Source organism: Leptopilina heterotoma, unplaced genomic scaffold (assembly GCF_015476425.1).
Source record: "Leptopilina heterotoma isolate Lh14 unplaced genomic scaffold, ASM1547642v1 Lhet_95, whole genome shotgun sequence".
Classification (NCBI taxonomy): Eukaryota; Metazoa; Arthropoda; class Insecta; order Hymenoptera; family Figitidae; genus Leptopilina; species Leptopilina heterotoma.
In genome coordinates this window covers 2,079,835-2,094,037 of record NW_025111202.1, presented here as the reverse complement: position 1 = coordinate 2,094,037, position 14,203 = coordinate 2,079,835, and the positions used below count along the sequence as shown (strand labels likewise).

General features: G+C 28.8%; 4 protein-coding genes across 4 annotated transcripts; 2 read left to right on the top strand and 2 right to left on the bottom strand.

Annotated features, from left to right (window-relative positions):
• The first annotated feature begins 1,448 nt into the window (after nucleotides 1–1,448).
• Nucleotides 1,449–4,241, top strand: LOC122512120 (FAST kinase domain-containing protein 5, mitochondrial-like). The gene is made up of 7 exons (XM_043627774.1): nucleotides 1,449–2,508; nucleotides 2,585–2,752; nucleotides 2,813–2,962; nucleotides 3,042–3,270; nucleotides 3,347–3,418; nucleotides 3,510–3,806; nucleotides 4,013–4,241. Exons 1-7 carry the CDS (start codon nucleotides 1,571–1,573, stop codon nucleotides 4,115–4,117), a joined length of 1,959 nt encoding a protein of 652 aa, XP_043483709.1. The 5' UTR covers nucleotides 1,449–1,570; the 3' UTR covers nucleotides 4,118–4,241.
• Nucleotides 4,242–4,285: 44 nt separating this feature from the next.
• LOC122512121 (mitochondrial ornithine transporter 1) lies at nucleotides 4,286–6,418 on the bottom strand. Its single transcript, XM_043627775.1, has 5 exons — nucleotides 6,183–6,418; nucleotides 5,440–5,676; nucleotides 5,087–5,241; nucleotides 4,714–4,986; nucleotides 4,286–4,637 (listed from the first exon to the last, which is right to left on the bottom strand). The coding sequence occupies exons 1-5, from the start codon at nucleotides 6,265–6,267 to the stop codon at nucleotides 4,461–4,463; spliced, it is 927 nt and encodes a 308-aa protein (XP_043483710.1). The 5' UTR covers nucleotides 6,268–6,418; the 3' UTR covers nucleotides 4,286–4,460.
• Nucleotides 6,419–7,721: 1,303 nt separating this feature from the next.
• On the top strand, nucleotides 7,722–9,496 carry LOC122512059 (glucose-induced degradation protein 4 homolog). Its single transcript, XM_043627677.1, has 4 exons — nucleotides 7,722–8,158; nucleotides 8,578–8,745; nucleotides 8,848–9,080; nucleotides 9,407–9,496. Exons 1-4 carry the CDS (start codon nucleotides 8,012–8,014, stop codon nucleotides 9,468–9,470), a joined length of 612 nt encoding a protein of 203 aa, XP_043483612.1. The 5' UTR covers nucleotides 7,722–8,011; the 3' UTR covers nucleotides 9,471–9,496.
• Nucleotides 9,497–11,799: 2,303 nt separating this feature from the next.
• Nucleotides 11,800–13,325, bottom strand: LOC122512057. Its single transcript, XM_043627675.1, has 3 exons — nucleotides 12,527–13,325; nucleotides 12,177–12,427; nucleotides 11,800–12,098 (listed from the first exon to the last, which is right to left on the bottom strand). The coding sequence occupies exons 1-3, from the start codon at nucleotides 12,972–12,974 to the stop codon at nucleotides 11,904–11,906; spliced, it is 894 nt and encodes a 297-aa protein (XP_043483610.1). The 5' UTR covers nucleotides 12,975–13,325; the 3' UTR covers nucleotides 11,800–11,903.
• Nucleotides 13,326–14,203: the final 878 nt, after the last annotated feature.

The window sequence follows — 14,203 nt, the reverse complement described above, 5'->3', positions numbered from 1 at the left end:
TACCGGTTTTCTTGGCAACTTACATGAGATAGAAAAGGCAGATATAATGTGGGTGTCCTTTTCTGTCTCTCGTAAGGGTACAGTCACACGATCTCATCCAAAACTTATGCATGCAGGTTGTTGCCATGGTAGCGTTCAAGAGTAAGAGAGATATGAAATTATTCTATCTCTCTCACTCTTGAACGCTACCATGGCAACTTGCATGCATAAGGGTGGAGTCCCATGACAGCGTTTTGCGTTGCGTCGTAATGGGAGAGAAAAAGATGCAAATATACGTTTGCTGCATTCTCTCTCATTACAACGCAACGCAAAACGCTGCCATGGGACTGCGGCCTAAGTTTTGCATGATTTTCTGCTTTCGGTCGACGTATTCTGTTCACATGGGATCGCACCCTTATGCTTATAGTAACAAACAATAAGGCTATTCAAGTTGGGTGGGGTAAAATTCAAGATGGATGCTAACTGGTGCACGAACATTGTATAGAAAGTGTATGGGATAGAGTCTAATTTTTTAAATATCTCGCTTAAACGAAATTTTTAACCATAAGTTTATTAGGATTTTATGTTTTATTTTTAAAGAGCTATTTTTTGCAATAATAAAATCAATAAAAAAAATAAAATCGATTTTTATTATTGCAAAAAATAGTTCTTTAAAAATGAAACATAAAATCCTAATAAACTTATGGTTAAAAATTTCGTTTAAACGAGATATTTAAAAAATTAGACTCTATCCCATACACTTTCTATACAATGTTGGTGCACCAGTTAGCATCCATATTGAATTTCCCCCCACCGAACTTGAATAGCCTTAGGGTACGGTCCCATGTTGAGCAGAAAACACAATGCAAAGCAGAATTTCGTGAGAGTGGAAAGGATAGTGATATCTGACTATCTCTCTTGCACTCACGAAATTCTGCTTTGCATTCTGTTTTCTGCTCAGCATGGGACCGTACCCTTATATTGTGGACTAAATTCATGAGGATGAGTCCCACAATTATGTACAACTATTATTACCTCTACATCGACAATGCATTGGTTTAAGGCCTTTCTCCAATAGGTTTTAAAAAGTGTGCGAATTACTGCGTCTGCGTCGGTTGCTATAGCAACACATGCTAAAATCAACGCAACGCAGTCATTCGCACACTTTTTAAAACCTATTGGAGAAAGGCCTTAAAGGCCTTTCTCCAATAGGATCCAAAAGCTCTGCGATTGTCTGCGAATGACTGCGTTGCGTTGATTTTAGCATGTGTTGCTATAGCAACCGACGCAGACGCAGAGTTTTAGGAACATATTGGAGAACGGCCTTTAAGGCCTAAGCACAACTACTTCGCGAATGTCGTTCGCGAACGCAATGCTTGGGTCAAAAAAGGACAGAGATATATTTGTGTCCTTTTCTAACTCATGCTTTACATTCGCGAACGACGTTCGCGAAGCAGTTGTGCGTTGGCCTTTACGTTTACATTGTTGATAGCAGATAGCAGTACACGTTAAATAAGCACGTGCGTTTGGGAACGAAGATCCCAAATCTATTTTGTGTAACATAATAAATATAAAGAAAAAAAAAAGAAAAATGTGCCTGAATAAATTATATAGAACGTTGTATTTTAAGAATAGAAGTGTATTTAAACGTTTTTACGCATCTTTTTTTAATAAAAATATTTTCCAAAAAGAGTGTGCAAATTCAAGTGCTGTTTTTAACGATGAACAATGTGGTGATTTCAGAAATATAAAATCAGAAAAATTAAGACTATTTAATGCTTTGCGACAGAACATGATATCAACTGGAAAGTATAAGACATCGGAAGGAATATATAATTGTGAATTAGCTGATTTAAAATTAATAAAAGTCATAAAACCAGAAACTTGGGCCCAACTTTCAATTTCTGATAGCCTCAAGAAATTTACAATTCTCTCAAATTATGCCATGAAAAATAATGATGATTTATCAAGTGATGATTATAGTCATGTGATTTTAACTTTAAAAAGAAACCTTGGTAGTTTTAGTGATGATGAATTATTGACATTGTTGAGGTGTTTAAAATCATGGCCAAATATTTCTGATATTAGGACTTTAAATGTTCGTAATCTTTTAAAAACAATAGACAATCAATTAATAGGACGCTCAAAATTATGGTCTAATGAAAAAACATTATTATATTGTGATGTTATTTGCAAATTTTATAATTTTTATTCTAATTTTGTAACAATTTCTTTAACAAAGTTAACGTCAGAATGTTCAAAATTAAATTCAACAGAGATTGTTCAAATAATGTGTATTCTTTTCATTTATTCTCTGCCAAAGGTAAAATTATCACAATTGGAATATTATATTGAAAAGTATTTCGATCTTTTTGAAATTGCAGAGTTGCAAATAATTTGTTTAGGCTTCTTTATATCTCAAGCAGGAATTATGAATAAAATTCTTTTACAACATTTTTTGAGGAAAATTATTCACAATGTAAACGATTTTAGTGACAATGATCTAAGTGCATTTTTAAAATTACTCAGGTGAGTTTAACTAAAAAATGTCAATAAAATTTTGATTTTTTTTTAAATTACCTGAATTTTCCCAATTTTTTTACAGATACAACTTTGTTTCCAAGCCCGATTTCCTTAAATTGTATCAACAATTGTTTGAATGTTTAGTTCCAATAGTTCCACACGTAAACATTTTAGTTGTGACACAACTTTCACACTTGAAAGCTAGAAGTCTCATTTATAATTCAGTTTTAATGTCTGCGATTATAAAAAGGTAATGTGTAATTATTATAAATGATATAGAAAATATTTTAATAATTGAAAAATATTACAGATTTTCAGAGTGTTTAAACACTTCAAGAATAAAAGACATTGAAAGATTTATTTTACTTTTAACAACTTTTAATTACTCTTCACATGAACCTGTGTACAAAGTAATTATCGAAGAACTTAGAAATTCCAAAAGAAGAATAGAAAAAAGAAAGTGAGTTGTATTAATTAATAAAAGTATATAATTTAATTTAATAGTTTAAAAAATTCATCATAAACGTATATTTAAACAGTTTTCCAAAAGAATACGGATTTACTCTGAGACATTTGATGCAAGTAAATATCTATCCACTAGATTTAATCTCTTATGTAATGGGAGAGGAATATAAAAAATTAGGATACGGACAGGATTCTCAGAAAATAGGAATAGAAAATTTTGTTTTGGATCAAAGCTTAAAAATAGAATGTCCTGATTATAAAGGTCAACAGCTGGACAGCAGTCTTTGTAAATACATGTTAAATGTAATGCAACATATTTCACATACATAATGAAATAAAAATGTTATAAATATTTGAAACTAATATTGATTCTTCACAGAAATATAATAATATGGAAAGTGACTATACTTTTGGAAGTAAGGCCAATCAACAAATTATCCAACTTGTTAATGTAATGTAAACTTTTTTACTAATCTCATAGCGCTAAGCAATGCTATACATTTGCCTTGATTATATTAAAATTTTCTTTGTATTTTTCACAGGAGATGTATGGAAAAAAAGTTGCTTTTCTATATAGAATATTACCTCATTTCACACAACAAAGTATTGTCCTTTGCTTTGATCATAATAATAATAATAATGCGATTTCCTCTTTACCACTATTAAAAGATATCAACAGTGACATAAAGTGGGTACCTTTCGAGCTTAAAGAAAAGTATTATTGGATAGCTCTTCTTTTTGCAACGGAAACTGTTATTATCAGAAATACTAAACAGTTCAGTGGTTATTTGTGTTCACACATAAGGCAATTAGAAAAAGTGGGTTACACACCAATAGTAGTAAGTAATTCAAAAGTGGAAAATTTATTATTATTAAATATTATTCTTCTTCTTCTTCTTCTTCTTCTTCTTCTTCTTCTTCTTCTTCTTCTTCTTCTTCTTCTTCTTCTTCTTCTTCTTCTTCTTCTTCTTCTTCTTCTTTAACAATAACTATAAAATTTAAGAATAATTTCAACTTTTATTAATTAAATTTTTTAATATTTTAGATACCCTACTTTGAATGGACAACTTTAGGTAAGAACAAAGAAAGGCAGGAATACTTAATGGAGAAAATATTGAGTACTATTAATTTAAAAAGAAAAACTAATTGACACTTGGTGCCTTTACTATTTACCATAGAAACAATCGCCTGCGACAAACGGACGAACGTCAAAATTGCACTACAAAGTTTTTTTGGCCCTTATAACTCTTAAATTAATAAATAACTTGAAAGCACTTGAAAGCAGCTGTATTATCGTAATATTAAAAAAAAGATTTACTTTAAATTTCATTATAACTTTTAATTTGAACATTGCTTAACAAATATTTTACATTAAAAGAACCTTTGCAAGGCCTCACTACTTCATAAAATCCTCAATATATGAGTGATAAAAAGAGTAAAAAAATAGTACTTATTTTTATTAAAATAGTTGATAAATTTTTCTTCACTTATACTTAAATTATAAAATTTTGCATAATTTTCTTAGAGTATTCATAAGTAACAAATAAAGTTGCCGTTGCAGGAACTGTCCTTATAAGAGTGGGTTTAAGACCATTGTACAAAGCAGAAATACCTTCCTTTCTTATTATTTCTTTTGCAATTAATAGAGCAGGAGCTTTAAGATTTTGTACCTTTAAAAATAAAAATATTTCTTGTAAAATGACAAAAATTGTATAAAATTATTGGTATTAATTAAAATAAACTAACTTGTATTCTACTCTTAACAACATCTGCTGGAAATATTACAAGCCATAGAATTGATCCTCCAACAGCACCGGCAACCATAGTTTTTTGCCAGCCGATATCATCTCTGCTTTGTCCTGGGTTTGCAAGAAGAGTTCTTGTAGCTTCATAACCACCAAAGAAAAAGAAATATCCTGGCATTTCTCGAGCTATTGTTGAAGAAAGACCTTGAAATAAACTAGAAGGTCCACCTTCACGTATTATTTTTCTAGTCAATTGCCATGGTCCAATCGAATTCTATAAAATTATTCAAGATACACAGTAATGTTCAATTATTATATATTTATATATGTATATAATTAAACAATAAGAGCACATAATCAACAATTTCACTTACTACAGAGGCACCACTTTCAATTTTCATTTCTCTCGTGGCTTGAAGTCGGCATTTAATTAATTCCGTTGGACATAAAGTTAAGGATGAAAAAAATGCTGCAAAAAATCCAGCACAGGCATTACCAAAAGAATTTAAATTCTCTACATTTTGCACTCCTGTTGAAAAGTTTCATCTAATAAATAAATTTTCACTAAATTTACAATAATTTGAGGATATAATAGACGGATAACACTTTTCACAATTCATTTTTTTTTTTTTGTTGTTGTTATTCATCGATTGAAATATTAAAAAATTAATTGAGAAGAAAATAAGTGTTTTCTGTACAACTAGAAGAATGACGTTTTTCAAAGCACCTGAAACATTAGCTACGGCTTTCTGGCAACAACCATAAGCTGCAAACAAAACTGAATTCTCTGCAACATTTGCTACTACTGCCGGTATAGTACCTGCATACAGTCCTCTCATTATTCCATCAGTCTTTAAAGTTTTCATAAAGCAATCTATCATTCCTTTGTACAATTGTGGAAATGTTTGCATTTTTACTTTTACAGTGTCTAAAGGTTGACCAACATAAACTAAGGCGACTCCACCTAAAATGTTTTAAAGTTTAAATTTTTATACAATTTACTTACTAAATATATGTGCCATTTATCTTTTAAAAAATTAATTTTTATATTTGCAAAAAATTTGAAATTTTAATACCATAAGTTTAGTTTTCCTATAGTTCAATATTTAACTTTTCATTTATAAAATTAAAAAAACATTTAATTATTCATAAGGAAAATTTGTTTTAAAAAAATATTTTTCCTAAAAGTAAATAAAACGGAAAACAAGTTGTACCACTTAAATTACGTTGTACGTACATTAATTAATAAGTTGTTACATAATGAACGAAACACATAAATTTTCCGACAACTTTATCCAAATAATAATTGAAAAAACTCAAAATAATATAAAAATTCTTTTTAAACAATACTGAAAATGATAACCATTTTTGAGAAATAAGTTCATTCTCTGTCTAACTATAATGTTAATTATTATATTATTAAATATATTTTATATATTTTTTGAAAATACAACTTAAAAAATGTGTTACCCAAGGAACCGGCAACAAAGTCAATGATACCGGTTTTAAAATTTTTTAAACGCCCGTTTTGATATTCAATACACTCGACGTTCATCTTCGTATAAATTAATAGTAAACAAAATTACATAAAAACAATAATGGAAATAACTAATTTTGTATCACGTGTTTAATTTAAGATTAACCATTTATGTGCATATAATCTATGATATCTAATGATAAACAAAAAACAGCTGACTGATAAAGGTCTTTCTACAATTAATTTCTTGTTATCATTATCTCTCTTAAGGTGTTTTCAAAATGGATTATTAGTTTGGCAACACAAGCAGATGAATATTTTAAAGAAAGACGGGAATATTTTTCTATCCTCTATTTTTCTACCCTCAGGGTACGGTCACACGACTTTTGGACGCAACGCAAAACGCTGCCATGGGACTCCACCCTTAGTTTACGTTTATACTCCCAATTAAAAATTTCCATAAGGTTGGTTCCAGAATGGACTCAAATGGACTCGACGCAAACGCAGACGCGACGCGTCCCCATTTGGGGCCGTTCCAGAATGGACTCAAATGGTCTCGACGCAAACGCAGACGCGTCCCCATTTGATTAGCATTGAGACGCGTCGCGTCTGCGTTGCGTTTTGACTCATTCTGGAACGACCCTAATTGTAATAGATTTACTTGTCATAGTTGTCAACACTTGCCTCAACTTGCCTTAAAGGCCAACGCAGAATAGAACTGTAAGCGGAACCGCAATCGTAACCGTAAGCGTAAGAATGAGTTAGAGAAGGATAAACAATATACCTATCCTTCTTTAACTCATTCTTACTGTTTCGCTTACAATTGCGGTTCCGGTTACAGATCATCTATTCTGCGTTGGGCTTCAAGTTAAAGTCGGCCATTTGTCGACCAAGTGTTGACGACGTGTGAAAATAAGTATTGGAGAATCGCCTTAATTGTTCAACGTAAGGGTACAGTCACACGATCTCATGCAAAACTTAGGGTGGAGTCCCATGACAGCGTTTTGCATTGCGTCGTAATGGGAGAGAAAAAGACGCAAATATACGTTTGCTGCATTCTCTCTCATTACAACGCAACGCAAAACGCTGCCATGGGACTGCGGCCTTATGCATGCAGGTTGCCATGGTAGCGTTCAAGAGTGAGAGAGATAGGAAATTATTCTATCTCTCTCACTCTTGAACGCTACTATGGTAACGCAGTCATTCGCAGACAAACGTAAAGTTTTGGGAACCTATTGGAGAAAGGCCTTTACATACAACATTAATTATTAATAATTAATTAATTACATACCACCCATCCAATGCGTCGACCTTATATTAAGGTGTTTGCACACTTTCTAATATTTAAGCTAGCCCTCAATTTTCAGAGCCATGAAAAATCACAACACTAAATATGATTGGCTCTACAAAAAGCTACGTGGAAATGAACTTTTGGCGGAGCCAATCATGTTTAGTGACGTGATTTACACGACCTTGAAATAAGCGCTAGTAGGGCCCAAAAATTTGGTAGTGTGCAAGCGCCTTTATATGCTTTGAGTAGATCGTGATTGAATTTGTAACAGCAGACAACTTCAAGAGACTTTTTTACCAGTCTCAATTTAACCAAGAAAAAAATTATACTAAATTGTACTACATGACTTTATTCGTAATTAAGTGCACAAAAAATAACGAACAAAATAATCAACTGTAAAAAAACTTGATAATTTTTTAAGTGAATATTTCCATTACTGTCGAATGCTGACAGTCTCTTGTAATGAAGGGTTCTTGTTCTTTGTTGGTATTTGCTATTAGGCGGTGATTCGAGAACTTGAATTGACTGACAATGCCGGTAAAAGTGGACGTTGTGCCACCACCTCCTGCAAATTCAAAGCAACCGGGTGTAACAAAATCTCTTCTTTATAATGGATCAAGATTTCAAGGATCCCAAAAGTCTAAGGGCAATAGTTATGAAGTTGAAGTTGTTTTGCAGGTTAGTTTTACTATTGTTTAAAAACATGAATTTTTTTATTTTTATAATAAGTGGACACAATATAAAATGTTTTTCATTTATCCAAGTTTACCTAATACAATACCAGTATATAATTTAAATTATTTAAATATTTTTAATCTTTCAAGTTTCAAATATTTTCACACGTGATGGTTTATTATTAGTCCTCTCAATGCTTTCCTCAATTACCTACTTACAATAAAATAAATCGAGGAAAAATAATTTAATGGGAAATTTGTTTCTGTTCCAATATTAAATATATATTTTAAGAAATTCCTTTTACAGTAATTTTTCAATTGATTAATTATTTAAATAGTAGGTATTAAAAATTAAATTCATGTTTCAATGTTTTCAAAAACTATTTGTTTAGTATATTTATTACTTTTATGTAAATGTTTTAGCATGTGGATGAAGAAAACAGTTATTTATGTGGATATCTTAAGATAAAAGGTTTAACTGAAGAATTTCCAACACTTACAACTTTTTTTGATGGAGAAATTATTTCAAAGAAATATCCATTTCTAACACGTAAATGGGACGCAGATGAAGATGTCGACAAAAAACATTGGGTAATCATCCACAAATAATGCTTTTATTCGGAAGCAATATCATGAAATAATCATTAAAATTGACTCATTTGAATAAAAAATTGCTTTTAAATTTAATTACAGCTGAAATTTGAATCGTTTAGTCAGTATGGCAAGTCTTTTAATTCAGACACTTTTGACTATGAAGCATTGAAGGGAACGGACTTTGTATTCATGAGATGGAAAGAACATTTTCTTGTCCCAGATCATAAAATCACTGATATAAATGGAGCATCTTTTGCTGGCTTTTATTATATTTGTTTTCAAAAATCTGCTGCTTCTATTGAAGGCTATTATTATCATCGAAACTCAGAATGGTAAGTGGATTTTAAAAAGATTCGCTTTTTTTCCTGCTATTTTATCCTTTCTTCTATAATTTTAGAGTCAAATTAGTGCATCAAATTAATGTTTATAAAAAAGAAAATTTCACACTAAATAATTACTGAAATACAATTTTAGAGGGTAGTGTTACCAAAATAATTATTGTTTGGCAAATAGACATATAAAAATACTGCCCCTTAAAAAATTCTGTTTGATATGCTTTGAAAATTGTAAGACAACTTTGTTTAGATGTAAAATTGAAATTCAATAAATTTGTCAATTTAAAAAAAGTTAAGAAACATGAATATTTTTTCAATTACAGGTATCAGTCTCTAAATTTAACTCATGTACCAGAACACAGTATACAAATCTACGAATTCAGGTGAAATAAAAATACACTGCTCAATTTTTATTACCCTCCATTATTTCTAAATACAACATCACCTAAAGTAAAGATCTCATAAAAGTTCCCGACTATAGATATTATTTCTATTGACCAACTTAAATTGGCCTTCTTTCGAGTAGGGAACTATTATGACGCAGTTAAAATTGATTTTATTGAATGAGACAAAAGAATAATTGACGTATGTCGGATGCATAATTCTTTAAATTTCAGACTAGAGGCTAAGATGAAACGATATATTGATAATTATTAGAAAAAATGAGTGCCTCGACGAATGATACGATAGGTATTATACAAAAAAATTGCAGAAAAACTGTTAATAATTTACATAAATGTAGATTTAAAATATTTTTGTTAATTGCAATTATTGAACATGTATATTTAATGCTTTTTCTTTCAAATTATTGTTTTCCAGTTTTCCAATTATTGTTTAAGAAACTATGGTATCATTCTTATTATCTGCTGTTCTAATGAAGGTGGTTTCAGATTTAATTTTAACAGAATTCATGTTGAATTATGAGTACCTATAATTATATAAATTCACATATAGAAGAATTGCTATTACATGTAAGATATTTATGTAAATAATAATTATTTTGCTGATATTGCATTATAAAAAGAATATTTAGTTATCGCAAAATGTACTACATATTGTACAATTATAATATGTAAATACTATTAAATTTTTAAAGATCAATTTATACCTTAAGATAAATTTGTTTAAAACATTGAATAAGTATATTCATATTAAGTTATAGTAGCTTACAAGAAAAGAAAGAATTTTTTAAATATTACTGTACACTATTCGCATAATAAAAGAAAATTATTATTAAAATAATTATTCTCAATCTTCCCGTCTACATAATATATATATATGTAGTAAGTCTTTTATTGAAAGAAATTGTATGCTTGGTATCTATAAATTTAACAAATAATAATGTAGGTATTTTAAATATACATATGTTTATTTTAAAAATTAATAATTGAATTTATTACACATTTCAGTAGGTACCTTTAATTTCAATATTTATAAGATGTATATTTTTTATATTACACATTATGAGCCCAAGAATCTGTAATCGGGTTCATAGTTATGAGATCTGTTTATCTAACTCCATATTTTCAAAGGTATTCGAATTTTCTTAATATTTTACTAAAATATCAAATTTTATACCTAAACACTAAACTGCTTTTTTAACCAGTTTTTATGTTCTACTTTTAGAAACCGTTAATAATGAAAATGATAATGATAATTTTAATACTATAAGTACTTTTGCTTCTCAAGTTAATGGTGATTTCATGGGAATCCCATTATTTAAAATAAAAGATATATTTTTAATCTATTTTAAGAATGTCGCAATCTTCCATAATCTTCCCTTTTTTTCTTAATAAGATTTTAAATAAAAAAAAGAGCAATTTAATCCAAATTAAATGAAATGAAATAAAAACAGAAAAACTTTCCTTAATGAAACCTATAAAGCTACTTTTAGTAAAATAATTATTGATATATTTTGTAATAAAATTTCTTATGTTAAAGACATTTTAATTTCAGGAAATACACATTTCTTTAACTTACTACTGTATATAAACTTTCGCGTATAGAAGAGTATGGCATATACATATTATACGTATATAATATCATGTACACGTTCGCGCGAAAAAGCTTAAGGTGGCATTTTTTGAATATTTTATTATGTTAAATGGTTTTATTGAAAATGAAAAAAAGTAGCTCTTTTTCTTGCGAACGTGTATACACATCAGCATTACATTTTGAAAATATTGTTCATCGTAATTGTCTTAGGCATTATGCATAAAACAATTGCACCCTACACGCAAGTATTTTGTAAAAAGAAGTTTACAAGGTTGGATCAAAACAAGTACTTATTTATTTTATATTTTGTCAATCAACATTTTTCATAAAGTTCAAGTTTTTTAAAATCTCTCATGTCCGTTTGCTTTAAACTTAAATAAAAATTTAATAAAATAAAGTTTTGATCCATTCTGATTTTTATCTTTTAATAAACTTTTAGTGATTATATAATGCATGTAAAATGAAATATTTAATTGTCTACGTTATATACTCGTGACTGTGATTTTTAATTTAATATAATTAATAAAAATAAGTAAACTAAAATAATAGGCATTTTTAGTACAGATATAAATTATTATCTATATTATAATTAGTTATTGAAAAACAAAATATTATATATCACATCGGAGGAATGGGTTTTATAGGTATATATACATATATATTTATATGTATATGTATAATTATCTGTATGTATATTTGGATAACTAAAGTAACATGCTTGTGAAAAATATTTTCCTTTTATTTATTTTAATCACCTACAATTTTTCCATCAACATTAGATTAAGTACTTGAAAATTAACACTTTTTTGAAAATCAATAAAACAATTAAATTATTTCAGTTTGATTTTGATCGCCAGCCGAATAAATCTTTTTACTTGTCGATTTAACGTCTTTCCCTTTATTTGTAAATTGTCTATTATTGCTATTATTATTATTATTATTCAGTCGTTTTATTTTATTTCTCTTACTTCTTCTTTTACCAGATTCAATATTTACAGCGGCTTTGTCAGTAGTTGTTTCCTAAAAGAAATTTATTTTATAGATTTCATAATCACTATCTGTCTTTTTATAATGCTTTTATGTATAATGTAGAATTACCAGAACATTGGAGCAAATTTGACAAATACAATTTGAAGAATCCATTGTTGAAGACCCTTTATCACTTACTATGCTGTTCAAGCTAGTCAAAGTCTTATCAAAATATATTTTGGCCTTTAATAATTCGGAAAATGTACGTTGAATGTTTTCATTTATTCGATCCTCAATGACAGAAATACCTGACGAATTAATTTCTTCTTGATTTTTTACTTCCAGTCCTGATAATTGAGGTGTTTGACCGTTTAATAGATCTAGCGAACACAAAGTTTAAAGTTTCATAATTTAAATTAAAATAAAGAAAACCTGTACCCTGATTTAATGTACATATTTTATTTTATTTAAATTCTTACTCGTGAAATGAAGTAGGTGGTTAGCGAACATTGCTCTTGACTTTAAGAGATTTTTAAAAGCATTATCCAAATCCTCGCTTTCAAAATACGTCCGTGCCACAACAGAATTTTGCCAGGAAAAATAAGATGGTATTCTACAATTTGTCATTTCCCATTGCTTTTTAGAAATTGTTGATTTCCACTGAATGCTGCAATCTTCCAAAATTCTGTTGATTGACATTGTTAAAGCTATAACCTCTTCAATTTGTTGAGAAACTCTTGCCCCATTATTTACTTGATTGAAAAAATCTTGGTCGCGAAAAGACATTTTAAAAATTTTAAATCTCTTAGAATACATAGACGTACATATTAAAAAATAAAAAAAATATTGATTAGAAATATTGCTTTTTTTGTTTTGAAAGGGAGAGAGAAACGACTTAAACAAAAGCATACTGAATTTGTTAGTCATTATTTTTTTTATTTAATATATTTAGTAAATAAATTAATGTTGTGATACAGATCTTTTTCCTCACTTATTGCGTAAATATGTAAAATAAGTTTGTAATTCAACACATTTTTAGCCTTCCTTCTTGTATTATTAAATTTCAAAACAAAATACTCTTGATTTAAGAAAAAATCAATCACTTTTTAATTATTTATAATATTATAATATAATAATAATAATAATAATGTTTACACTCAGAAGGCGCAATTATTATGTTTTGAAATGAAATAATAAAGATACTTTTTACAAGATTTACAAAAATAGGTTTCGTTCGAGCTTCTCTTATATTATAATGTATGTATTGGAAAATAAGATTACATGTTCATTTATATGAAATTCCAATCATCTTTACTATTAAAAACACAATACTGACAACGTAATATGAAAAAAAAATTTAATATTTTTCAGATTAAAACTTTTTAATTCACACTTGCTAGTCAATTTTAATTATAAAAAATGGATTTAAAGCTGGTGTGATTAATCTTTATTGCTATTTTAATAATTAGTAAGTAGGACGGTAGAGTAAAAGATTGCACTTTTTTAATTTCTCTTTCCTTTTTTTAATTCAAGTAAAAATAATTGTTAAATTTTTTATATATTGACCGAGTCCGATATATGGTAAATTAAGCTCTTTGATGTTTTATATTTAGAATAATATTTTGAAATCATTATGTTACGGAAGCAAACGAATTTTAACGAAATAATTCATATTATTAAGATGATTTTAATTAATAATTAAAAATGACGCCATTTATTTAATTTGGGAGAAAACCTTGTAAGAGCCTGATATTTCGACAATTTTTAAAAGTCATATGTAATTGATTACAGTCAACTCCACCAATAGTGCCGCTATCAATAGTGCCACTTCTCCTCTTTCTCGCTCGAGCTCTATCCCCACTTTAGCGACTCTAGCACGGCTTCTGAATTTCGAGTTTCCCCTAAGAGAGAAATATACAAACAGTGGGGGTACTACAGTTCCAAGAAAAGTCGTAAACGCTGTGCAATTTTGCGGCACTATTCATAGAGTTGACTGTATTGTGAAAGTTGTTTTTCTACTTACCTGAAGAAAGAAATTATTCTACAATAAAGCTGTTTAGTATATGAACTCCTATCATGAGTGCTATTGAAAGTTGTTTTTAAAAATATTGAGATGAAAAAATTGCAGAAAGATATTTGTAAACTTGAATCGGATA